The sequence below is a fragment of the Arthrobotrys flagrans genome, assembly GCF_004000055.1.
Source record: "Arthrobotrys flagrans strain CBS H-5679 chromosome Unknown unitig_0, whole genome shotgun sequence".
NCBI classification, from domain to species: domain Eukaryota; kingdom Fungi; phylum Ascomycota; class Orbiliomycetes; order Orbiliales; family Orbiliaceae; genus Arthrobotrys; species Arthrobotrys flagrans.
In genome coordinates, this window is record NW_027137550.1 from 961,044 (window position 1) to 986,981 (window position 25,938).

At 44.3% G+C, this 25,938-nt stretch overlaps 10 protein-coding genes across 10 annotated transcripts; 6 read left to right on the forward strand and 4 right to left on the reverse strand.

The window, feature by feature from the left end:
• Positions 1-429: 429 nt before the first annotated feature.
• Positions 430-2,391, forward strand: DFL_003397 (uncharacterized protein; the record flags this gene model as incomplete). Its single annotated transcript, XM_067632330.1, has 6 exons — positions 430-870; positions 924-960; positions 1,014-1,075; positions 1,142-1,515; positions 1,583-1,678; positions 1,746-2,391. 6 exons carry the CDS (start codon positions 430-432, stop codon positions 2,389-2,391), a joined length of 1,656 nt encoding a protein of 551 aa, XP_067490610.1.
• A 618-nt stretch (positions 2,392-3,009) lies between these two features.
• DFL_003398 (uncharacterized protein) lies at positions 3,010-4,668 on the reverse strand (the record flags this gene model as incomplete). Its single annotated transcript, XM_067632331.1, has 2 exons — positions 3,010-4,058; positions 4,164-4,668. 2 exons carry the CDS (start codon positions 4,666-4,668, stop codon positions 3,010-3,012), a joined length of 1,554 nt encoding a protein of 517 aa, XP_067490611.1.
• A 980-nt stretch (positions 4,669-5,648) lies between these two features.
• On the forward strand, positions 5,649-6,212 carry DFL_003399 (uncharacterized protein; the record flags this gene model as incomplete). Its single annotated transcript, XM_067632332.1, has 2 exons — positions 5,649-5,949; positions 6,031-6,212. 2 exons carry the CDS (start codon positions 5,649-5,651, stop codon positions 6,210-6,212), a joined length of 483 nt encoding a protein of 160 aa, XP_067490612.1.
• Positions 6,213-6,704: 492 nt separating this feature from the next.
• On the forward strand, positions 6,705-7,220 carry DFL_003400 (uncharacterized protein; the record flags this gene model as incomplete). Its single annotated transcript, XM_067632335.1, has 1 exon — positions 6,705-7,220. One exon carries the CDS (start codon positions 6,705-6,707, stop codon positions 7,218-7,220), a length of 516 nt encoding a protein of 171 aa, XP_067490613.1.
• Positions 7,221-7,990: 770 nt separating this feature from the next.
• Positions 7,991-9,599, reverse strand: DFL_003401 (uncharacterized protein; the record flags this gene model as incomplete). Its single annotated transcript, XM_067632336.1, has 2 exons — positions 7,991-8,749; positions 8,808-9,599. The coding sequence occupies 2 exons, from the start codon at positions 9,597-9,599 to the stop codon at positions 7,991-7,993; spliced, it is 1,551 nt and encodes a 516-aa protein (XP_067490614.1).
• A 4,288-nt stretch (positions 9,600-13,887) lies between these two features.
• DFL_003402 (uncharacterized protein) lies at positions 13,888-15,189 on the forward strand (the record flags this gene model as incomplete). Its single annotated transcript, XM_067632337.1, has 4 exons — positions 13,888-14,163; positions 14,264-14,377; positions 14,436-14,846; positions 14,899-15,189. The coding sequence occupies 4 exons, from the start codon at positions 13,888-13,890 to the stop codon at positions 15,187-15,189; spliced, it is 1,092 nt and encodes a 363-aa protein (XP_067490615.1).
• Positions 15,190-15,382: 193 nt separating this feature from the next.
• On the reverse strand, positions 15,383-16,309 carry DFL_003403 (uncharacterized protein; the record flags this gene model as incomplete). Its single annotated transcript, XM_067632338.1, has 1 exon — positions 15,383-16,309. The coding sequence occupies one exon, from the start codon at positions 16,307-16,309 to the stop codon at positions 15,383-15,385; it is 927 nt and encodes a 308-aa protein (XP_067490616.1).
• A 3,787-nt stretch (positions 16,310-20,096) lies between these two features.
• Positions 20,097-20,691, reverse strand: DFL_003404 (uncharacterized protein; the record flags this gene model as incomplete). Its single annotated transcript, XM_067632339.1, has 3 exons — positions 20,097-20,159; positions 20,218-20,393; positions 20,556-20,691. The coding sequence occupies 3 exons, from the start codon at positions 20,689-20,691 to the stop codon at positions 20,097-20,099; spliced, it is 375 nt and encodes a 124-aa protein (XP_067490617.1).
• Positions 20,692-23,739: 3,048 nt separating this feature from the next.
• DFL_003405 (uncharacterized protein) lies at positions 23,740-24,805 on the forward strand (the record flags this gene model as incomplete). Its single annotated transcript, XM_067632340.1, has 3 exons — positions 23,740-23,794; positions 23,884-24,252; positions 24,312-24,805. 3 exons carry the CDS (start codon positions 23,740-23,742, stop codon positions 24,803-24,805), a joined length of 918 nt encoding a protein of 305 aa, XP_067490618.1.
• Positions 24,806-24,975: 170 nt separating this feature from the next.
• Positions 24,976-25,587, forward strand: DFL_003406 (uncharacterized protein; the record flags this gene model as incomplete). Its single annotated transcript, XM_067632341.1, has 1 exon — positions 24,976-25,587. One exon carries the CDS (start codon positions 24,976-24,978, stop codon positions 25,585-25,587), a length of 612 nt encoding a protein of 203 aa, XP_067490619.1.
• Between the last annotated feature and the right edge of the window lie 351 nt (positions 25,588-25,938).

A 25,938-nucleotide genomic window follows, 5' to 3' on the forward strand; every position in this document is an offset into this window, starting at 1 on the left:
CGAGGGGATCTTGGGCGTATGCGCAGCGTTACAATACCTCAAGGAAGATATGTCGGGTCGTCCGACAAAAAAATTTTCGCTCGTCAAAATGTTAGCGCAATCGAAACAATCGACTCTGTCCCCGGATTTTAAGATTATAACATAGGTCCGGATTATCTGAATTTTCCCTCCGTTTTTGATCCTGGTGATGCAACCCGGGCCCTTTACTCGGCTAGTTCCACCGCTTTGACATCCGCTTCGTGGCTTGCATGAAGCTTGACTTCTGTTAACTCTCTTCTTCCTTTGGTCTGTGTTTTGCGACATTCTCATATCTGAGCACCCGGTATACATTATATCGAAGAACAATAATTCCCCATTTTGACCTTGGCCGAGGTAACAACATACTCACGACAAACAATATTCTGAGAATTGTCCTGAAAACTATTCACAATGGCCGCCGACGTCTCTCTGCCTGAAAATCTCGAATACAATCATGATACTCTTATCAAACTCGGCTTTGCTCTCATCTATTCGACACCCTTTTATCGTACTCTCACAATGAACGAAGCTATATCAGACCTCTACTCTCGCACTAGCTCAGACCTGACCTCAAATGCCACAATATCTCAGGTTCTAGGAGCGGATTTCCAAAGAACAGAACAGGAAATACCTTTATTCCAAGAACTTGGAAAACAGAGGGCGGGGTTGGTGGCTTTCGTTTTGGAATCATACTTTAAGGGACTACCACATGAAGATATAAGGGAAGTGTTGATGTATCCAGCGGTCATTCTGCTGATATTTGCTATTCTTGCTGTTGTCTTAAGGTTCTTTACAAGATATTTCATTACAAAAATGGTGAGATTGGAGGATTGGTTGATTATTCCCGGATTGGTATGCATATTTTGTATTCAAATGTAGTACATAGGAAACTAATCTCTTCACAGATATTTGCAATCGTTATTTCAGTTGAGATAGGCCTGAGTAAGTCGACTTCCTATATTCTAAGACTAGAGCACAGCTAATCAAAGAACTAGGTGAGGGACTAGGAACGCATATCTGGGATGTCCCAATGAATAAAATTCTACACCTTTGGAGGGTATGATAATATCGTCTTTCAAATTGCCATGAGAACCTACAATGCTAACCTAAGACCCAATTACAGACCGCAATAATAGTACAGCACCTCATAACCCTCTGTCACTTCTTCATCAAATCCTCCCTCTTACTCTTCTACTACCAACTAAGCCCTAAACGTTCCTTTCGCGTCGCAATTCTGATAACATCGGCCGTAAATGTCGCCCATACAATCTCAAATCTCCTCGCAGTCCTCTTCTCTTGCGAACCAATTATCTGGTCTGATGCCCTTTTCACTGCGAAGTGTACTGTCAACCGATATGCAGTAAGCTTTTCGGGTGTCGTGATTTTTATGGTCTTGGATTTAGTCATTATATTGCTACCGGTTCCGTATATTCTAAGACTTCAATTGAAGAAACGGAAAAAGGTATTGATGATAGGGCTTTTCAGTCTTGGAGCATTGTGAGTATCTCTCCTCCTTCGGAAAGTATATTTGAATTCGACCGAATGATACTAATTTATGTCTCAGAGTCGTCTTCGCAAGTGGAATGAAAGTTGCCCGCCTTCACGACCTTTCATATAACGTCGATACAACATGGCAAATAGATAACCTCCAATGGACACTGTAAGCTCTCAGAGCCTCTCCTACTCCTCTATACACTTTGTGTCATGCCCACTAACACTCCATCCAGCATCGAACTAAACCTCGGCATAATCTGTGCCTGCGCCCCCTCCTTCTTCCATCTAACCTCTCCCTCCCGTCTAAAATGTTTTTACCACGAATACCTAAAACCCTTCAGTCGCTTCTTCTCCCGCAAACATGACAGGATCCTAGACGACCGCAAAAGTTCCACAGGAACAAGCAAAGCCACAGCATCCTCTCGAGACCTCGCTCTCCAAAAACTAAACACCAACACCGAACTAAAAAGTACACTAACTCAAATCCCCTCCGCCCTCGACATTAGATTCCTAAACCCCCACCATCATCAACGTACCTACACAGTAGACGCAAGAACAAGTAGCCTCCCAGCTATTGAAATCATTAATACCATAAAACCCTCCCATCTCCACCCTTCGCCTACTTTTAAACCAAGGAGGTCAAACTCAAAGATAGTATCAAAAAATGATATAGATCTAATCGAGCAAGGATACCCTGGGCTGGGACCGGGTAATATGGAAACATATAATTATAGCGAAGATGAACGAATTGATATCGAGAGCGAAAGTATATATACACATGACTTGACAAGAGCGAGTTCTAGAGCGCTGCCGGAGGAATTAGAAAATTGTGGGTTTGCTATGGTACCGAGGGACGCGGCGTCGTTTCGGGCGGGATAATAAATTAGAAAGCTCACCCCATATACCTAAGTAGCTTACCGTTTAGAATTGTTTCTTATTAAAATTGGCCTCAAGATTTACAAGTTTGCTAATTTAAGCTTGTTCAATGTATATATTTTCTCCCACCCGACCGGTGGACACATCGATTAACACCCTTCAACAATTGGCATTGAACCTGAATGGTAAAACAAAATCTATCAATTTCCTCGCTCGCTCGAAAAGCATAATATAAAGTACAGACCAACGAGACAGTGCGAATAGGATAAAAGTCAGCTTCTGGCGCTGCTGGCCTTCAAAGTTGGTAATCCATAGATATCTCGAACGCTGTGCACGCATGCAACCCCCCCCACCATTTAAATCATGTCTACCATCAGATTTCTAGAACTCTTAAATGCCCCTGGAGTCTCCTTTGTAACCGCATAAACACTGTCTTCGTCCCCCGCTGCTCTTTCTTTCAAGCCTAACAACGCACTATCAAATTGGACTTTATATCGATTCGCATATATCGATTCGTTAAACGATAGTTTAGGAATATCATCATCTTCATTGCTGCCTCCCGTCGGCATAACTTTCACACAAGGAACCGTGTTGGTAGTTGTCACAATCGGTGATTTGCCCTCAATGGCTGGAACGATCTAGATTTTTTTCAGGCTGAAAAGATGCATCTGGAACGTTGTCTCCCATATGGAATGCGTCTGCGTGAGGAACTGTGTTCGTGGTTGTTATGATAGGCTTTTGATTTGCCAGGAGAACAACTGAGAGCGAGTGAATATTCCTGTCCTCCCGGCTCCTAGACGTTGCGGAATCGGCATGCGCTATTGCGATATCGGCGGGTGCAACTGTTTGTTGGTTTGTTGACGGGGAGGATGTTGGTGCTTCCTCTGTCGGCTGTAGGGATTGAACATGCGCTGTAACTATATCGGCGAATGCGGCCGCTTGGATGTCAACCGATTCCTTCGAGTTTCCTGAATGTGTAGCGTCGGGGATTATGTCATCATTTATGCCATTCGTGAGTTCTTTCTTTTTATCTTGTTGTTTCCTGCTATTCTGAATCCTATCGATATTCGCAATGAGATCTTGAGACCAAGTATTCTTTTCTTCAGCTGGTAAAATAGAAGGAGAAATGTCACCAACTGCCGAGGAATCACCAAGGCTACGTCTGACGACTGTTAGTAAGTCAGCGTTATCGTCAATTACTGGAAGTGGTTCTTTTTCTTCCACTGGGATACCATTTTGTTGAAGGCTCGATTCTTCTACAGTTGGTAGCTCTTCGGAAACTAGTAAACTATACCGTCTCTGATGATCCATTGCTGTTGTAGTTGGAGGTGCCGGGGAGGTTGCTTTTAAGCCTGGAGATTCAACCAATGGGCCATAGTCACTACTAGCTATTTGTTGTAGGGTTGGCCGGGTAGAATCGTCGCTATATAGGCTTGAAGTTCCGTCCCCAGGTGCGTGAGGAGGGACTAGTAGGCTTGTATATTTTGCTTCCGGTGACCCAGCTAAAGAGCCGACATGATTCGATATTGAAGGGATCTGGTTTGCTGCCTCAATTTTCTGGCCTTCAGGAGGGACAGATGCAGGGGGACTAGATTCAAGATTAAGGGTAGTAGGATGCTCGGGTTTCGAGTTTGGAGAAATTGTTGTATCTCGAGTAGGAACTCCGCTGTCTGCTAATCTGGTATGCTGGAGTTAGCTCCTCGAAATTTAGGAAATGGCATTGGAAGAAAAAAAAAAAAAATGCCGTCAGGAATGCACAAGTCCGGCAATCTGACCTTTCCTGTCTCCATGCGCAAATTGCTCTCTACTAAAATCTGGATTTTTCTGCGGGCCGAGTAACCCAACAACTGTATCTTTAGGCTTCTGCTCCTGTATTGTTCCTCGGCTGGCCTTTACACCCTCATCTGCAGCTGCATCCAATAGCGAACAACTTGTCAACCCTCTGTTGGCAGCAATACCTTGCGGTACGGTAACATTCGTTCTAGGACTAACAGCTAGATAATCGTCGTCATATTTGTCTAGGGTGCACATGTGGGATATAGCGTGGCCGTTTACGGCGACATTCTGTGAATTAGGAGAACCGATGTCTCGAGGTTCCGTTTTCGCAGAACCGTTGGTTGTTGGAGGTTCTCCGAGATTGAAGGACTTGCGAAAGCCGGGGTCTCGAGCATTTGGTGGTTTGTTTGGGTCGGGTTTGGGAGTAGGCGAGGCATTGGATACGCTCTTCTTGTGGCTGCTGGAATGATGTAAAAACGACTTGATTTTCTCCCTAAGCGTCATAATTACCATGAAAATCGGCCGTCGGAATTATCTAAATGAAGCAGAAAAGGAACCGGCTTTGCTGATGCAGCGAAATTTAAAAATCCACGACAGGGAGAAGCCGTTTTAAGTAGTTCGCGCTACTGGTTGGGGATTCGAAGCTAGTTGAGAGGTTCCCGGGCTGAATAAAATGACACCGGCGGGCGGTTCGTTGAAGGGCCAAAGCAAAGAACCAACAAAATGGCAGTTCCCACCGCGAAACTTCACCAGGTAGCGGACCAGGGACTGTCAATACCAGTGCTGGTGATGATATTAAGACGTTGAATGAATCGATTGGGAAGATACCGGTAGACCTTGCAATAATACTGTCGCACGGGCCTAAGATTCGGTCGGATTTGGACCGGGCCGGATTCTGTTGAAGTCAATTATCACTGCTGAACTCAAAAGTCAAATAGATGCCTAGTATATTTCATGTTCCAGTTGAATTCGACCGTTGATATCGTCATGGATAAACCGGGACAGGCAATTATAATTAAACTGAATATGCAAGTTCTAACATACTTACCTCCTTCTTCTTACTGATATATGGTACTTATATATTTCTTAAATACATGCCTCATCGAGACCCTGAATTCCACTACTGGTCTCAAGATCTGACTGACGTCCATTCGGAACTTCCGCCGGCAAGCCAAGGAAGAATATGAACTTGTTCCAACATGGGACCCAGGCAGCCTCAGGCATCTATGACGTCGGGCTCGCCTAAGCAGGGTCGAACGCCGGAAGGGAAGGTAGGCTTGCAAAAAGGTCTCGCAAAGGTCTCGCTACCTTAACTACACATGCAACTAGGCGAAAGATTTTGTTTTGGAACTTTGCAGCTGCAGCCTGACTGTACGTAAATGTTCCGGGTCGCCATCGCCTCCTTAACAAAAAAATATTTTCAATTGTGGTGAAGATTCAATTCTGTATTCCTTACATCCGTATCGCTTCTTCTGGGGACTAGAATGGGTTCAAATATTCCCGCATTCACACCACCCCCACAGCTGCAAGCCAAAGTCTGCGAAATTCTCCGAGAAATCCCACGCACCATGGACGCTATCAACCTGGAAAACCACACCACTATCTCCCAGGCTGCAAGTGTCGCTGCAGACCCTACCAGCGCAATTGCTGACGCGGCCGATGCGACTAATGCACAATACCTGGCCCTTTGGCTCGCCATCCAAATCTTCTACTCCTACTACTTGGGACCATTGGTCAACCTCTTGCTCAGTTCCATCGGTTTCGGTGCACTGGGATCACTTTTCGGTAAGTTTGCCCCGGTTTTGGACAGTTTGGGAATTACAACAAGCAACACAGATTTTAATATAATGTTTTTTCGTTCAATAGGCACATGGATATCGTGGTATTACAGTCCGCTAGGGTGGTTGACACGGGCATTTGTTCTACCGTTCTTGAACCAGACTGGATTAGCAGATGATGCTCTAAAGGCACCGGCAGCATGGATATGTCTCGTGGCTAGCGTTATATGGGCCGGGAGACGGGTTGTCGCGGATCAAAGAGACTCATAACCATGTATGTCAAGATCTCCCTGTACACCTAGACCTTGGATTCGTTTCTGTATTACTATTATATTTCTACGAAATTTACCGTTCGTTGTATACTCCTTTATCACTCTTAAAGTTGGGCTGTGAACTTTCTCACGACCTGTGTTTGTTTATTTTTGCCCAGGGTCTCGTGGGTGGTGGCGGTTCAGCCTTATAACACATTATATTGAGCGGTTTCTTCTTCCTGCATCTCGGATTCGGCATTCAGTGTATGGCCCGACTTATTAATACGTGTAAGAAGGCATAGTAAGGCTACTGAAGTATAAGAACCATTGGCTGCCTTTATCACTCCCTTCTGATGATGATTCAACTTCTCTAACATTCAAGGCATCACCTCCAAAATGGAGAAACAGACATTCACCATCCTCCACTTTACCGCCACGATTTCCCTTGATCTCTGGTGTCTTTCTCTTCATTATCACTCTCTCCGGTCAAGTCTGGCGCGACTACTCTCTCATGACCGTTGTTCTCAAAAATGGTTCAGCCTTTGAAGTCATCCCCTTCTCCCGCGATCGCGGCTCCTACGTCACTTACGGTACCTTCCGATATTGCATTCAAAATATTGACGTCGGGCAAGGCTACCAAAAGCGATCCTATTCGGACCCAGAAGTCAGCTATCCAATCACTGAAATCCAAACGTCAATCGATGGGACAAAGCTCTTTGAGAATAACAAGCACTTAGATTCTTTGACCAAAGTTATGATCTTACACCTGATTGAATGTGTTATCGTCTTCACGGCTTGCCTGTTAGGGATTAGGTCTGGATATCTTAGGAGCATCTGGTTTATGGCTCTTACGTTGGTCGCTTGGGTTATGACACAGGTCAAAGCAATCTCAAGAAACCACTCCAGAACAACCTGTAGAGTATGGCCCAATTCCAAATCCAGATCCCGCAACCCGCCTAGCCGCAGCACTACTACGTCGAGATCCTCCTTTGGGACGGCCACGGCCCCGGACGTCGACATCGCCTAAAAGAATCTATGCAGCTTCAGACCTAGACTTCCCCAACATACCACAGGGCGGTAGCTACCTTATCCCTCATGCTCTAAATCCCTGGATTCAACCCCCACAGAAACCCCTCCACCACCATATACCTATCCCACCGGCTCCGAGATTGGCCCCTGGCCCAGAGCTATCTCTCCAACCCGTCAAATGCAAATGAACCCTGAAAATATCGATTTCGGCTTAATAGGCGATGATAGCCACGAACAACAACGACCTGAGCAAGAGGAGGACCCGGATATGGAGTTCCACACGAATCTGAATAGAGAAGAGAATTTTGGACACCGTGGGAGAGTATCTCCTCGATTTCCAAGCATGTGGATACGCACCGTTTCTCAGGACGAATTGGGCTAGACACCACGAGGAGATAGATCTTAGATATGGTGCGTTTGGATCTGGAAGGTTTGGAGCCGGGAGTCCGGCAACCGTAAAATATCAGATGGCTTTAGGCGGCCGCCGAATAGACCGAGTATATTTGGAGGGGAGACTAGAAGGTATCTTTCTTCTCATTCGTAGATGTTGCAGTTGGTTGGTCTCCAGCATCTGGCTGTTAAACACCCGCAATACTTTGATTATGCTGAGTATGATGAATACGAATGGGACGGAGGTGGCGGGTACCACGGGGCTAGTTTGAATTGCGGTTGGTAAAATGATGACGGAAGTTTATTAAGAGTATTCACAGATGCTTCAGCGAGACAGCCGTCGTCTTGCAAGGTAAACTAATGCGTAGTAATTCCACCCTACCCCCAAATTGGATCACCGTCGTTATCGAACTTGGCCCATACCAAATACCCACAACCACCTTCCTTCTTCTTATCCTTACCCTCCCCATCATCATCGTCATCCTTCCATTGATTCCCCACCTGACAACCCCAAAAATACCACCCCATCCGGTCTTTAACTCTTTGTACAGTCTTCAACACACATCCAACTCCACATTTACACGTCGGAATCTTATCCGGCCGTAGTGATTTCCGGTAACATCGGAATGTAATATTTATCCTCTTCCTACCGGCTATAGGATGGGGTTGAATATTATTCGCCGGGTGAACTGAGTGTTTCCAACTCTCTTGACATTCGGCATGCATGATAAGAAGAGAATTATGTGGTAGATGGATAGAAGCCTGTCCTTCTGGTTGCCATTTCCATTCTTGCCCTTCTTCTGCATCGGAATTAGGTTCGAACGGTACAGTCGTATCTACCACCACAGGCGCAACTCTTCTTAGTCGAAACTCTCTTTCCACGCCTAGGCTTATTGATGCGATTACTGTCCTGGGTCCTAGGTATGTAAGTTGGTCTGAATGCCAGCCGACGCTTTGTTTTGCTCCATCATAGCAATTCATAAATGCTGATGTTATGTGCCATTTCCCTGGTGGTAACATGTGTTTCAGTTTTTGGCCGCCTGGATAAACGTTTGAGATTCGATCTAATATTTGTTCATTTACGAAGGTTTCAAGAAGGGGAAGAACTTTGCGCATTGTTGGGGTGAATGTTCTGATCTAAATATCTGTCGTTAGATGATGATTTTATTCCGGAGTTGAAAGGTGATCGACTAACATCATCTAAAACACTACCATTGTACATATACCCCCTCCGATGCTGAGCCGCCATTTCTTCATCTTTGACAAAGAATGAAGCGGTATGTGGACTACTAACGTTTCGTTCAAATAATCTAAACTCGTATTTCCCAAAAGATGGGACTTCGGCGAGACATTCTGATAGCAGTTGATTTGCTACATCTGATGGTAAAAAGGAAGGATGTAAAGTTGCTGGAGCATAGTAGGGGACTTGAGATGGAGTTGTTAAATGAAGAGTTTTGAATTTTGGGATTTCGGGGAGAGGGAATGGGATTTTGCGAGTCGGTTGAGTTGAGTCTGTTTCTGATGGTGAAAGAAAGGTTGAGAGGGATGATTGTGTCGGTATTGATGTGGTTTTTTTTTTGGATGGAGATGATAAAGCAAGTTTTGAGGCTTCGGAGACAGATCCATTACAGGTTAGGAGTAGTTCGAGAAGGGTATCCGGAGACAGTGATGGTTGGAGAGAAGATAGAAGTGCAAGTTTGAGGTCTGTTGATTCTTCCTCTTCCTCTTCCTCTGTCTGAGCTGCTCTACCAGGGGAGTTTATGTCGTCTTTTCCTTTACTGGTCTCTACCTCTGGAGCCTCTGACCTTTCCTCATCACTTCTCAGATCTTTTTGGGGACCCTTGTTATGCGAAAGTGTGGTATTTGGTGCATGTTCCAGCACCCGTTTCTTCGCAACTGAACTGTCAACAGCTGGAGCTTTAGACTTTGCAAACGCCTCGAAAAAGTTCCGCTTCTTTTGGGTAGCAGAATTTTTATCTTTCGACATCTGGAGCTTGTTAGAAACAACTTTCCATAATAACGTTATCCAGCAGGCCAGTTCGTTTCATTCACAATACCAGTTCAAAGCCGGGTTTCCAATCTCACCTTGTATAAAGAGAAACGATAATATGCAGTCACAATTCAGCTCCTTGATCGCCAAACTCAGATTCGATATCCAAAATCTTTAGTTGTTTCTTGTTTGAGTGTGGAGTTATACATACCAAAAGTGAGGTTGAAGTTGAAGTGGTCTGGAATGATGACTAATCAACCAAACGGAAGACGACGGTTCAACCGACGCGTCTGTATTACAAAATATGTTCACGTGATGTCGTGATGAGAGAAAATATACCACATTTTCAACGCAGTACTCTCTCAAGGTCAGGTGCACCGAAAGGCAAAAACTACTTATGTAGCCTCAAGACCAGGCGTGGGGAGGGGCAGGGCTACTTATGTATATAGGTAGAACATGTACATGCTCGCTATCACATTTGTGTCTTTTAAGAAGCCCGTGCAGACCATGAAAAGAACAATACATTGTTTTAGCATAGAATAATAGGGCTAGAGTTCAGTTATCTTCGTCAGCACTAGCTGCTATACCAACATCTATATAAATACATAAACTAAGCTAAAAAATATATATATTCGATGCATTAAGGCAAGAACAATATAGGAAATGGTTACATCAAAGTCTAAAAGGACATAGACTACACTCCTAACCAATCATCGATAGATCATCGAATTACTTTAACTTCCTCTTGAAGTTTTCTTTGGTCTTGCATCCAACTTTGAAATTAGAAGTTAATCTTAGGGCAAAAGAACATTTCAGTCCCAAAGAAAAGTATGGCTCCAAAAAATGGTTCTCGTTTGTGTGAGTGAGTGAGGGAGAGGCGGAACATATCGATGCAAGAAAGGGAAATGTTACTAAAGAGCTTGTTGTTCGGTGAAAAGAACAAAAGAGTCAAAGCATTTGCCGAGAAGAGAAAGGCTCCTTAAGTAGTCGGTCTTAGAGACTGAAAAAATATATACGGTAACTTTGTTATCGTCGGGATTTAGGACGCCATAGCAAGGGCATAACCGTGAAGTATCCCAAATCAAGAAAAATATATAACGTATAACCCACCAAAGCGACGCATTGAAAATCCACCTACACTAGCCATTTCACGACCCCCTCAAGTGTAACTGCACCATTTGGTAGCTCTGAATCATCCTCAAGTCAGATGACATTGCCAATAGAAGCTTAGGAGAACTTGGAAGCGGTAAAATCTTTCGAAAGATGTGCGTGTGTGTGCATGTAAGCAAATATATCCTACCATACAAGGAGAGACTCGAGTTTAACGAGGGGCATTTATTTTTAAATCCCGTACTATGTATGGCAAGACCCATTTTAGCTCGACATACATGCCGGCTAAAGAAGCTGCAGATAGGTTAGTTCTGTCCATGAGAGAAGCGCAGTAGGTGACACCAGTGATAATGACCAATCCTTCATCAATAAGACGAATAACAGCTCTTTTTTCTACTTCGTCGAATCAATCTATATATCGCCCCCAATCACGCGGGCATCCCTTCTCTGAATGATCCCAAGCAGTCATGTTGTTAATCCTACCCTCCCCGATCCCATTCTCTTCCTACCCTCCAGGTCCTAATCCCGTTGATATTGCCTTGGCCCTGGACATAGACCTAACTATTTTTGCGATAAAACGTCTACTTCTTCAACAATAATATGCATACTTGATTTTATACCGTTGAAAAATCAGCAAGGATTTCTCTATAGGAGCCATTGGGAGTAGCAAATATCTTTGAGGATGCCTTCGCCCAGGCATTGTAGCGGAAATCCTCCGAATATATAAATATCCGTTGAAGCTGAACCAGCCAATATTTCCCCATAGTGATTGTCTGAGGAACGGATATCATTCATGATGCCTTCTAAGGACTCCCAGAATTTGCATGACTGGTATCGTGAATGTCTTCTCAGCCGGCTATAGAGATTCTTGGGTAAGATCGCCTGATCGCTTCTGGATGATGTTGCCCCGCAGGTCGAGATGCGGGGCTCGTTCTTCTAGAAGAGAAAACCTCACCGGATATGTGTTATCATCTTGTGTAATCGCTAGACTCAGTTTAGACATATTGTTTTTCATAATATTATACTTTGAAGATATATTGTTCCGGGATTCTGGAAAATTTAAAGGACCTATGCACGCATAGTAATCTTCTAGCCCTCAGCGAAATAAATTAAAACGTTCCAGGTGTTATTCAGGGTATCTTCGGAATCCGCAAATTCGGCCAACCAGATCGTAAGAGAATGGGTAGAGTTTGTGGTATTTTTCAAAGCGCGCTTTGAGGCCTAAAAACGATCCGTTAGCCTTAAAAATCCTGCAAAATCAAAATCCTAGAGTTAGAAATACCTACTCCAGATGAATAGTATCAGTGAGAACTATAAAGCGACGGGCTGAAACGGTAATAAATTGCCCAAGTGTAGCAATATGACTGCATCGATAGCCGCGACTAGTTATCGTTCGCTAATGATAATAATTGCAAGCATCATTGGCGGAGAAATATAGGGTAGACCCCAGTATTTCGGCGAGAGTCGACTTCGGCATTGGAACCATACCTCGGGGCATTTGTGATTCCGAAAAAGGAGAAGCCGAGGCAGGCGAGGATTGTAATTCTCTCAGGAAGGATTGGCATTTTCTTTCTCGACCAATTGCGATAAGCAAGGGAATCTTTAAACATTTACCACTCATCTCATGCTTCTCACATAAGATCGCAAGAGTCCACATAGAGCTGTGCAACCCCAAAAATATAACATCGGCGCTACTGCTCTGCAGGGAAAGAAAGCGAAATCGAAAAGGAGACCATACAATCGATCAACTCGTAGGATGCAACAAAACAACCCAGGGCATCAAGCTCAAATTTGAATGTGACACTGAATCGACACTCAATATACACTAGGCCGTATGTTCAGATAAGACTAGTAGGTGTTAGACAACCCGGAAAACTAAATGTTGGAATTATCTTACCGGTTATTATATGCATCATTTCTAAGTGAAGACTTTCCACTTTTCTCAATAGAGGAATAAGGGGAGAATGAAGTGGAGCGACGATGGACTAGAGAAGACAAAATGTCAGTGAAACCAATACAACAGACATAATATAAAATAAGAAACATACGATTTGCTTAAGCAGCAAGTAAGCTCCGGAAATGTTTGATCTTCCATTCACAAAGCGGCGAATTGAAGGTTCCAGTTGGTGATAGCGGCTGCCACCGTCTTAGCCAAAGAAATTGCTTCCATAACCCATTCTTCTATAGGAGAGGAAACGAAACCAAGTCCACAACATTATAATGGTGCATAGGCACCATTTCTCGCCTCCTAGCATTTGACAAACCCCGATCATATTCCTCGATATAGGTATATAGTAGACTAGGCTAGGGCGCAGTCCATGAGAAAGGGGATGTGGTTGTGTATACTTATATATACCAGAAACTTGTGTCATGTTTTGACTGCGACTCACGTACTTCCCCGGATTACTGGCTTATCAGCTTTACCCAGGGATTGGAGAGGCATCGCTACTGTCCCGAAACTTGGAGAAGCATATATATAAAGATATGAAGTTGAGGGTTATAAGTAATAAAGTCGCAGGGGAAGCAAAAGTGAGAAAACACAAAATGGGATTCGGCCGATGGAGAGAAAAGGAGAAGAAGAGAAAAGAGATAAAAGAAGGAATCAGGACCCCTTAAATACCTTGAGAAAGCTATGCGGGAAGTATGGGTAAATACAGGCACGCTCAAGAAATTACTGCACGAATATCATAAATGATAGAACAAGAGTGTTCTGGAAGATTCCCCCAGCGATAATAAAGTTCTTGGCGTTGATAATAAGACAGTAAATAGATAACTAGGGCTGGATTTAAGGATATTCTACCAAAGCTGTAGCATATTCCATGTCTTCAGTGCCATATTCGCTCGTATTTCATACCAAAGATCATCAGCTATACAAGATACTAGTTTTGTGTTGACGTTGTTGTTTAAAATTACCGAATGTGGTAGCTTCTATATTAGGCAAGTTAGGCCGTTAGTCGCGAAAGTAGCCGCGGGTAACAGCCGGCCATGTGAACATTCCGCATTCCTCAAATTCAACCTCATCTCGACTCGCGATACACATACATTAAGTCTCCTTTGAGTCGCTTACGTATTCCAAGAGACTTCATCGCCAATATTGCCATCTAGGATACACAATTCTTCACCATCGATCCAACAAAGACCAAGACAGATTGTTAGCCCCTCCGGCTACCCCACAATGTTCTCCTTCCGAACTCAAGGCTACAACGGCTACAACCTCAAATACTCCCCATTCCACGACTCCCGTCTCGCAGTCGCTTCATCTGCAAACTTCGGTCTAGTCGGCAATGGCCGTCTCTTCGTCCTTGGCTTAACCGCAAACGGTATCGTTGCCGAAAAGACATTCGATACTCAAGATGGTCTGTTCGATCTAGCATGGAGCGAAGTTCACGAAAACCAACTTGTTGTCGCATCGGGTGATGGTAGTTTGAAGTTATTTGATGTGGGGTTGAATGTATGTCTCTTTCCCTGTAAAAGAGGGCGGGATGAAGGAAGGTTTTCGTTCTGGCTGACGAGATAGGCTGATTACATCCCTGCGGTTGGAACACCAATAGGACTTCCCGATACAATCATGGCAGGAGCATAAACGGGAGGTGTTCTCTGTGCATTGGAATTTAGTCGACAAGACTACTTTTGCCAGTAGTTCGTGGGATGGAACTGTCAAGATTGTATTTCACCCTCTTCACGTTTTTGGAATATCAATTGATACTAACGACAGTATGATAGTGGTCTCCATCATCCCCAACATCGGTGAGTACTCTCCCAACAAATAGTTGTACATACTCCACCGCCTGGTCACCACATTCCGCAACCCTTCTGTCAGCTGTCTCCTCCGACTCCCATCTACGAGTCTTTGATACCCGTCTACCACCACCACACGTCGTGCATCAAATCCCCGTACACACCCCTCCGCTGGGCGGATACCCAGTTGAACTCATTGCGACAATGGGACCGGGTATGGGGAACCCTCGAATTGACCAGCCGTCAGAAATCCTTACACACGATTGGAATAAATACCGGCCTGGAATTATTGCTACGGCTGGTGTGGATAAATTGATCAGAACGTGGGACTTAAGAAATCCTAGGGCACCGCTAAGTATTCTTAGCGGGCACAATTATGCCGTTCGACGAATTGCAGTATGTCTCCTCTCCCATAAAGCTTAGATACAAAGATATTAATTATGAGTAGTACTCTCCCCACCTCCCCGACACCCTCCTTTCAGCCTCCTATGACATGACATGTCGAGTCTGGAACGACGGTTACAACCAAAACGCCCACCCCCCACAACCACCAGCTTCTCCACCATCACTTCCTGCAGAAGGACAGACAAGCTTAGGACAATGTTTAGGAGTCATGGACAGACATTCTGAGTTCGTAGTCGGTATCGACTGGTGTATGTTTGGTGCCGAAGGTTGGGCGGGAAGTGTTGGTTGGGATGAAATGTTATGGGTATGGGATGCTCGTGCTCTTATGCGATAATCTTTTTTGTTGCAAAGAAGGTGGTTTTAGCTTGTACGATAGATACTTTTTTGAGAAAGCAAGGGAATTTGCAGAGCATTGTTCTATAGTCTTTTGTGTACAAATCCTATACTTTGAATCTATAATTATCAGATCCGATCTCTCCCTCACCATATAAAAAAGCATCCTGCACGCCTCTCTGACCCATTCCTTTTTAGATATGAGGATTGGCTGACTTCCTCCAAATGATATACACATCCGTCTCATATGGATACTTAAACACCCCCTTCCCCTCATCATCCCACTGCTTTCTCTCCCGTTCCATAACCTCCCTAATATTCTTCTCAACTTGCGCTTTTTCCTCCTCGCTCAAAGCCGTAATATAACTCTTACTCAAGATCCTCTCAACCACGCCATCAACTGTCACCGACAATGTCCGTTTAGTTTCATACCTCTCCCACACCTCTTCATACAACTCTTCAAACTCCGGTAGATCAAAGATAACTTGCCACCATCCTAATCTATACTGTGGCGTCCCCTTTTCGAATTGTTCGTATATATCTCTTATCTTTGGAACCCATGGGTGGATATCCGGTAGACTCCTATCTTCGAGGTTCCAGATTAATACCAATGGAGCACCGGGTTTTAATACTCTTCCCAATTCTTTCAATGCATTTTCGTAGTGTCCGTGAGACCAATGGAATGCTTGCGCGATTACGATTGCGTCCGCCCAGCCATCTTCAACGGGGATAGAATCGAATGTTCCGGGTAGGATTTGAACCTTTTCCTCGCTGTTTACTCCGGTGGTACCGACGGGGATGTTCTTTTTTGTTAAAGCTGAGCTGAACCCTTCTCGCATTCCCGGACCGGGTTCTACGGCTATTATCTTGTTGATTTGTGGTATTTCCGGGGTAGTTTCGGGAGGGGAAATAAGTAGTCGTGTAAAGATCCCAGTACCGGCACCAACTTCAAGAACATTGATCCCCCCATCCTTTTTATTATTTTCAATTGATTGATGAAACGCGGTAAAGATTCTGGAGAGCGATTCCGGTGGATACGAAGGACGGGCTTTGTCGTACAAACCGGAGGAGCCGGAAGTTGAGAATGCGTCGGCAACCGGGTGGACGGAGGTCGAAGCCATTGCAGCAGCAGAAGTTGAGAAGAAGTAAATTTTATATAAAGTAGTATTGTGATATCCAGAGGGGAAGAAATTGCTAGGCTTTCGCAGATTCGGTGTTGCGAGGGTTAATGTGGTAAGCTTGTGTAACGTCGGCTGCGGGGTAGTCGTAGTTCGAGCTATAGACTTTACAATTGGATGCACTTTGGTTTGCAATTGCGGAATGAATGGAGCATTGAAAATAGGAAAGATGGGAATTGATTGAGTCAGACCAACTTTCGCCTTTTTATTTTCGATATCGGCAGGATTCAAGGTACGAGGTCGGAATACGGCACGCCTAGGACGCTAGGTGCGGTGCTAGATCCTACCGAGTGCAATGGCGCGATATCGTCCAAGCTTTTAACTGGATATCTAGAGCCGCGCTCTAGGATAATATATAATAGAACATCACTACAGCACCATGGCGGACACTTCGGGGGGGAATGTAGCGGGAATGGAGGCCCACCGTAGCTTACTCTTCCGTTATAGATTCTTACCTTTAAAATAAAAATCGAAATGATTATGCACTATGCCTTTTGGTTACGAGATCGAGACTGATTACAATCGTAGTTAGTAATCCGGCCGGTCGGGTTCCGAGACTATACGGGCCTGGGACCTGGTACTTATAAATCTGTAAGTTTGTTAGCTATTAGGTCTGTAAGAGGGACATGTGCACATATGCAATGCGTAGGTGGAGTTATACTATCTCGATTCTTGTGATTTCTGTCTGGAGTTCAAAGAGCTTAATTTATGAGCTTATTTCTCTCCTATGAGAAATTTGATCTGGTCCTAGGGCAGTCCGTAGTTGTTATGGATGTTTCAGTAAATGGGCCATCAAGCCTCGAGCTCAGGACACCAGTATTAGTATATGAATATATCGAATATGAGCATTATTGGCGATACAACCTTTCCATTCGCGGTATATTCCATCAAGATAAATTTAAGATCCCAAGATTAGGTGAATTTCACTCTATTTGACTCTCAATCTACGAAAGAATTTAATATTATTGGTCTCATCGGCGCTGTAAATTCAGCTTCAATCCCAATCATACATACCTTTACCTAATTTTGGTATACAAGTCATCCAATCACATCGACTACTACGGGTACCCGACTTGATCGAGCCCTGCAGCCTTTCTAAGCGAGGAATGTTGGACGCCTCGCTGAATTTATCGATGGGTATCCGAGTGTGCATACAGGCCCTTGTCGATGGGGAGTACTATCAGCTGGGTCAAGTTGTGGTAGGATCATATGATCGGTGGATTATTCCAGCTGAATGGCTGTAACGAGCTGAAGGTCCTGGTGATCATGTAGATTACTTGATCCCTTATGGCTGATAGAATGGAGATATCCGTGACACCGGGTCGGCGAGATGGTAATGGTGTGCACTCTGCGCTTGCAACTAAAAGCCAGTTCGAGCTCGGTGTATTTGATTCTTATATATGGACCGGTTCATATCGTTTGAAAGGGACAGAGTTCTACCAATAAGCAACTAATCTGCCGTGTTTTAATGTAATACCGTTCAATCCGGAGTGGAAGGGCTCAAAGTGACCTAGATCGTAAATGCATTTCGCGAATTGGCATGCACGGAAAACGAAGTTGTTGCGAGATTCAATGCCACTGCGTAAACCTAATACCCGGCTAGATATGAAAGTGCGTAACACTAGGTTGGACAGGGATGGCCTATGTATCAAGCCTTACAAGTTGTTTAGGTTTTGAATGGAGGTTACTACTTTGCACAGTTTTAGTTCTAGTTTACTACCCTAGTTTACGCCAATTTTTTGTATGTCTACTATTTCACCATTTACCTTCGTAATGTTAGCTCTAACATTGGACAATTGTCGATTTTGAGCTTATGCCTGGTGAGGGCAAGCATAGCAGTGAGACGAAGCTTTATGCTGTGACCTGGCGGCGCCGACAATAATATATTTTGGAAATGGGGGTTCGGGTTATGATCCCCTGTAGCGGAGAAATAACATAGGTATACGTAGGTGCATGGGCAATGAAAGTTCTCTTCGTCTGCGGGACAGAGTATCGTAGTCAGAATCATTATATTACGATAGAGAAAGATTTAACTCGTCAGTGTGATTTGGGGGTTAAAACTGAACTAGTCCATCCCGGCTTGGTTTGGAGGTTAAACATAATATATGGTACGGAATCCTAGTTTTTGATGGTGGCAATCGCATTTTATCGAAACGAGATTCGACTACCAATGTTTTGTTTCTGTTTTGTAACCGCAGGAACATAGAACAGTACTAAAGAATCGATCGAGGATCTCTATATCCGCGCCCCGACTCACTAACAATTCCACAGCTAGTGTGAGGTGGTAAAATGGTCTCTAGCTGGCTCATCAGCTGTACATAGGTAAAATTGACGGTTTAGAGCGGTGGGCGGTAGGAAACTGAGCAACTGAGAATAATATATAAGTAATAAGATAATGATGCATATTAGAATAGGTGTATAATAAAGAACAAAGGGAATTGATTGAACAAAGGGAACTGATTGAACAAAGGGAATTCGTTATACAAAGGAAACTTGGTTGTTAGGCAAAAGGAATTGGTTGGAAAGAACGTTGGTAGGAAACCGATTTATAGAAGAATGCCAAGATGCGTTAAGAACTCAAAAATGCAACAGGATATTCTGACCACATATTTCCACCACACTAGTTTCCATATCCTGTTCGGCCATTCCTATCCTTGGCTTCGATATCTGCGCCTCTATTTATTTAAAAAATTAGCCGTTTTAACACGACGGTACATGAGGGCGTACAATAATGCTGTTCGACTAATAACACCACCGTTCCCGCACATCCATCTGACGCTGCCACTAACAGTGATATCTGACTAAATGTATTCTTAATCACCATATTCTACGACGAACGATATGAATACGTATCATTTTTCAAAGAGGCTTCGCAACCACAACACCATAAGAAAAAGTAATTATCTCAAATAAAATTTCTTATTATCAACCTCTATAGCGTTATAATTCCATAAAAATATCCCAAAAAATCAAATACATTGGGAACCCAAACGACAACTTGTGCAATATATGATTTTCGAATAGCAGTTAACCCCGGATGAGATCATTAGTAAATTGGAACGAAACGAGTGAACCGCCGGATCAGCGATTGGGGCCGGCAATCATCCGAGGTTAACTGCTGTTCGAAAATCATGTATTGCACGAGGTGTTGTTTGGATTCTCAATGTATGTGATTTTTTGAGACATTTCTATGGTGTTATGACGCTATAGAAGCTTATAATACGAAATAGTTATTTGATGATAATTACTTTTATGATGTTGTGGTTGCGAAGCGTTTTTGAAAACATGATTATTTATCGTTTCAAAATGAAGTCGCGCTAGGAGAAACCTGATCAGATATGTAATCAGTCGACTATAAGTGAAGAATGATGAAGGAAAACCCGAAAGGCTTAAAGTGATAAATTATATATGTGATCTTGATCATAAACGGAGTGAAGGAAGACCTACATCCCATCAACCACCTTCAAGATTCCCGTTTTGATTTCTTCACGGGTGTTGATTAAAAGATCCTCATTTGAATCTATTATCTGAGAATCTAAACATTTTTCCACATCCGCATCAAGCTTTTGGCTATTATCGAATGTTTCGGCGATCTGTGGAAGGTCTGTAACCTGGAGTTCAAGGAGTTTCGAGAGAAAAACCTACCGGCAGTTGTCAGATATCTGCCACTCATCAAGCGCATCTATGGCAATGGTCCTCTCGTATTTATTAGAGACGGACTCGAGAGTTTTCACGATCTCTTCAACCGATGGGCGCGTTGGATTCCGATCGCTATTATGACATTCATACAACTCTTTGAGAGCCATTAGTAGAGTGGACTGGCATCGCGATAGTTGTTTCAGTAGACTTGCTTTTAACCAATCCTGATACTCAGTGGAGTCCAAAAGCCACCGACCGGTCCTCGGCTGCCGTCTATTAAAGTAATCTGTTTGCTGGCCGTCGAGGTCAATCGGCGTCAACCGATTAAATATTTCAATGTCCTCCTTTTTGTTTAGTTTGGATTTTATGGTTTTGATATCGTCGGAAACTTTGATTACGAAGGGGTTTACATTAGCTCAAATTTACAAACTTGGAACCATCGATCCGCTTGAGTGACAGGAAAATGTGACCAAAAATTTGGTGTCAACTCAAATTTCCACATTCATTTATATCGCACGAGTATTATCCGTATAGAGGAAGAGGGGCTAACGTTGATCTAGTATTTCTCTCATTGGACGTTCTTTTCCAATATCACCTCGCCGCACATATCTTGAGGGTTCTTTTGTAAATGCTGCAGCCACGATGCTACTGCCGCGGCCTGCTCTTTTGGAAGTGCACAGATCCATTCAACGGTGTATTCATCAAGAGATTTAGGGTTTTTGTCAGTCTGTGCACCCGTCAAGGAGCTCGTAATGTCTTTATGATGAAGCATCGAAAGTCTAGCAGACTTTTGTGAGATAGCTTTCTGTGGGGCAGCATTTTGGGTCTAAAAGTAGTAAGGATGGTACCGTAGTCTCGGGACCTGTGGTACCGGTAGCAGAACTAGTAGTAACGGTAGTTTGTGGTAATATAGTAATATTCAATAGATTTAGGTTGTGTTCAAAGACCGACCGAGTGATAGTCTGCCGGGCTCTCGAAGGACTTACATACCAGTTATATATATATACGTGATCCGAATCTAAGGTCTATTAACACGCAGCAAAACACCAGATGATACGAACTGCTGACGTGTCAAAACCTCGTTCGAGCAATTGAATCAATTGCAAAGTAAGGCGTTAGGCGGGGAAACGACAAACTATGCATCTGCATCATGATCAAAGGTGGCCTTGGGGCTGACGAATCAATTACATTCGTGCGTGCAGCTGGTAGCACCCATGCACATGCAGGGCAAGTCACCAATTAATTACACGATAGGCCCTCCATCGGCTAGGTTTGTGTAACCTACATCATGGTCAAAAAGACTGAAACCACCATAATCACATACAAGGACAGTAATGCAAACAGCCACGCGCGGGTAGTACCGTGTCCTCCCAAAAATCTCGGCCCGCAATTTGCTATGAACACGTGAAGCGTCCGCCATTAGCAAATTTGTTTTTTTAGGAATCGAAATCATAATTGAAATTCGTGAAAATATTCTGCAGAAAAAATTTTTTGTTGACGCAATTACCGATTTTATATTCCTATTGCATCGAGCTCTTAGGCAGTAATTCCTCGTTCTGCGATAACCCATCAATTGCGTTGAATCCGTTGGCAAAGCCATCCAATAGCGTTGGCGCCACTTGTGGCTCAAATACCAATCCCAAATCCTCAAAAGCTCTGGATGTCGCGGACGCTATTTACTCCCGATCCGCTGAATCAGAACATAGTTTGAACGGTTAGAGGGGAAGTGTGGCAATCAATTGCAAGCCAAGCAAGCAACAACGATGACCGATCTAATGCATATCATTTGGAATGTCGGCCGAAGTCTCTCCGCTATTTATACTCGGTTCCACTGCCAAACCACAGCCTGACGAACTCGTTCCCCAACCTCCAAAACCCGGCGTCGGTCACCGCTGTACAGGCAATGCAATGCAATAAAAAAAATAAAATAAAAAAATTAATTCAAAAATTCCCAGGCCACCCTCCATGCACCCCACTATTGTCTCCTGCAAAACTGTTGCTTCTCGTCTAATTTTTCCGCATTTTTTTGTGATATAATAAAGCGGTTATGTCCCAAACTCACAAAGCGGGCCGGGGAAGCTCGGAAACTGCCTGAAAGCCGCATAGCATAGCATGCATATGCTCGCCGGATACATACACCCCTCCCCACCCCACCCACCTACCTGCAGTGCGAACAAATGTAACAAGTGTATCCCACATCCCATCCTAATTCGATACGATCTCATATATCATGCATGAGGAGCGATTGGTTCAATTGGCACATCGGAAACTTGGGTTCCCGTGTGTGTGGGAAATGCGTCACAATTAGTTCAAGCCTTTTTTTATATATTTTTTTGAACAGTGCATGCTATTGTTCTACAGGACAGAGAAAATGATATGCAGATGCAATATTTGGAGACAGTTAATGCATGGTCACCTGGTGTCATGAGCCTAGACCTCACCGACAACAGAACGTTCGGTTGAAAAACACAAACGGTAGGGAAAAAAATACGGCGGCTAAGTATGTTAACTAACAATTGCGATTATAATCACAAGATAGTTTTATATAATCCACCGGAAACATACAAAGTACACAATGGCGGATTAATAATGGAATTATTCGCGTGGTGGCAGACCAATGGAAAAACTTCGGACGATAATCAGCCAAAGTGCGAACCGATATCCACTAGTTTCTGCACTAATGCACGCTAGCCATTCTACGTACCCGAGCGAGTTCGCAGATTTGTATCAAGCAAAACGAGCCCATCGTTTTGAAGCCTTCTTACGATCTCATGATTGAAATTTCAAAGTGATTCATCGATGGTGTATCGACTTCCGACAAATCCGGTCCATTTCGTAACATTGTCGCACAGAAGGTTAAACCCATGCAAGCCTCATCTTCGCTCGCTCTAAACATCAACTAAACTTACTCCAGCGCAAAAATATGGACTGGGATAACAGAGAATATGGCAGCAGCAGCACACGAGGTTAAAAAAAGTGGAGGAGTCCCTAGGCACCCCCTTCGGCTCCACATCGGACTGACTAGGGGTAAACCATATATCCTAATATATTTTGTGTATGGATGAGGAATGCTTGCTTGCTTAAGCTTGATATCTAACATGTAGCCCTGGTCAACTAGGTAGTCGGGGTTTGAGGAAGGGGAAGAAGGCCAATTGATAAAACTATGTATAAGATTCTGGCTGGTACCATACTATACTCTCGGATACTTCACTCCTAATCTCCCTTTGCCTACCTCCTCAGCTTGATCCGGCGCTGAAGGTTCAATTCGATTCTTGGATTAACTATTCTGCATGTTGGCTGGATTAGTTTACATAATCTCGAATCACACCAGGCTAAATCCGACAGCACAACAACGCACATAATCCAACAAACCTCCCTGTCGACCCCGTCAATCCACACCGTATAAACAACGTTATTTATTACACAATGTATGGGGGATATTACTAAAACTCCACGGGCATTAAATCTTACATCCGAGTTAGCACTCATATTATAATCTGGACTTAACTCCTGCTTACATACGCCGTTGACCTCGTATCACGATCGTGATCGAATTCTCCAAGCTACAGCTGGCCAGCTGCCTGTCGACCCATCCTCTCTCTTTACTATATAATACGGCTTATAATTATATACAAGCTATTGTCATTCCCTTGCTTTGCTTCTGTCAAGTACAAATACCTCCAGCTTCAAGTTCAGTTTTATCAAAAGCTTAAGTATCTAGTGGTTATATCATCATGGCACCTAGAACAGCTCGGCCGGATTTTCCGGTACACCAGCTTGTAATCCTTTGTAAGTTTATCTTCATTCCCACTCCCGTCGCTAACCTGTCGGGGAATTATGCCACGGGAACATACAATTAACGCCACCATTATCTCCAGCAATATGTCGTCTCGTAGAGCCCATCGCATTCACCTCCATCTACCCCTACATCTACTACATGGTCGCGCATTTCCACGTCACAAATAACGATGCCGAAATCGCCATGTGGACCGGCGGCTCCATAGCAGCGTTTGCATTCGCAGAGATGTGCACCGGAATGATGTGGGGTAGATTATCTGACAAAATAGGCCGTAAGCCGGTTTTAATTGGAGGGTTGCTAGGGACGGGGTTTAGTATGCTTCTATTCGGGTTGGCGCCTTCAATGCCACTGGCTTTGGGGGCGAGGGCTTTGGGGGGGCTGTTGAATGGGAATGTGGGGGTTATTCAGACTACGGTTGCGGAGTTGGTGCCGAAGAGGGAGTATCAACGTAAGGACCCCTCAACCATATACCATTTAAGTGAGGTTCTGACGATGATATATATTTAGCCCGAGCATTCTCACTAATGCCTTTCATCTGGTCTCTCGGTTCCATCATCGGCCCTACCTTGGGTGGTATGCTAGCCGAGCCCGTCTCCCATTATCCAGAATACTTCTCCAAAGGCGGTCTCTTCGATAAATTCCCCTACCTCCTTCCAAACCTCGTCTGTACTGCCATATGTTTCATCGGTGCCGTAAACGGTATTTTATTCCTCGACGAAACCCACCCGGAGTTAATCGACAAACTAGATCGTGGCCGAAACATCGGATTCTGGATCCAAGATACCCTCTCCAGCATCTTTTGGCTGAATCCAACCATAAAAGATGAACCTACGAACCCCACAGAACCCACCGAAACCTCCCCCCTCCTCAATAGCCAATCCCCACCAACCCCTCCTCGCACCCCCCATCCTCCTCACCAGCCCTCGCAGTCAATTCCCGCCCCTCATCAAGTACCAGCCTACCCCACTCAATCACTTCCAAAAAGCCGCAAGAACCAATAACAGCCTGGACCCCCCAAGTCCTCCACAACGTCCTAGCCTACGCAATCATCGCCTTCCACAGCATAACCTACGACCAACTCCTCAGCGTCTTCCTCCAATCCCCCGCGTCCTCTACCCGCCTCCGCTCTCCATTATTCTTCACCGGCGGTTTCGGCCTAGACACTCAAACCATGGGCGTCCTATTCAGTTACCAAGGCATCCTCTCCACTTTCTTTCAATTCCTAATCTTCACGCCATTCGTACACTTTTTCGGTGTTTTGCGAACATTTAGATTCGTGGCGATAACGTACACATTCATATACTTCCTAACACCATACATGGCATTCCTACCACACGATAACGATCCCTTATTATTCACGGTTATATATATAGTGCTAAGTTGCAAAACCATCTACGGCTGTCTAATCTACCCCGTGAACAGCATCCTCCTCACAAACGCAGCACCAAGTTTACTAGTCCTAGGAGAAATAAACGGCGCTGCAGGGAGCGTAGCAAGTTGCATGAGGGCTATTGCACCGATTGCCAGCGGTTGGTTATACTCTAAAGGAGTTGAGAACGGAGTAATGGTACTGTCGTGGTGGGCTGTTGGGACGGTGGCTGCGATGGGGGGGATACAGGCTCTGTGGATTACAGAGGAAGGTGGGGAGGTAAGGGATGAAGAAGAAGGTAAAAATATTGTGGCGGTTGTGGGGGAGGATGCGGTTAGGTGTTTGGAGGCCGGGGAGGTGGTGGTTGTGGTTGAGGGGGGAGGGAGGGGGATGCGCATGTTAGGGTCTGAGTGATACGCAGCATGGGACGATATCTTTGAGTCATCGGTGCTGAATTGATAACTTTTTTTTTTTGAAAGGTGGGTTATAAGTTATAGAACGTTGCATTGGGGATATCATTGGCTTTCCCTCTTTCCCTCCCCCTTTTTCATGGCTAAATCGAAAGGACAGCCACAAACGGAGGATTGCATGCAAGCGAGAAATCGTCATTAACTGTATCATTATTCGAGATCATGATAAACGGAGTTTGGGGTTTGTTAACTTATTAGCAAATGTGAGGTTTTGGAATCGTCGGTGGTTACTTAGGTAGTTGGTTAGATACTACACTTTGTAGCGGGATTGAAGAAGTCTATAGCATCATTCTTT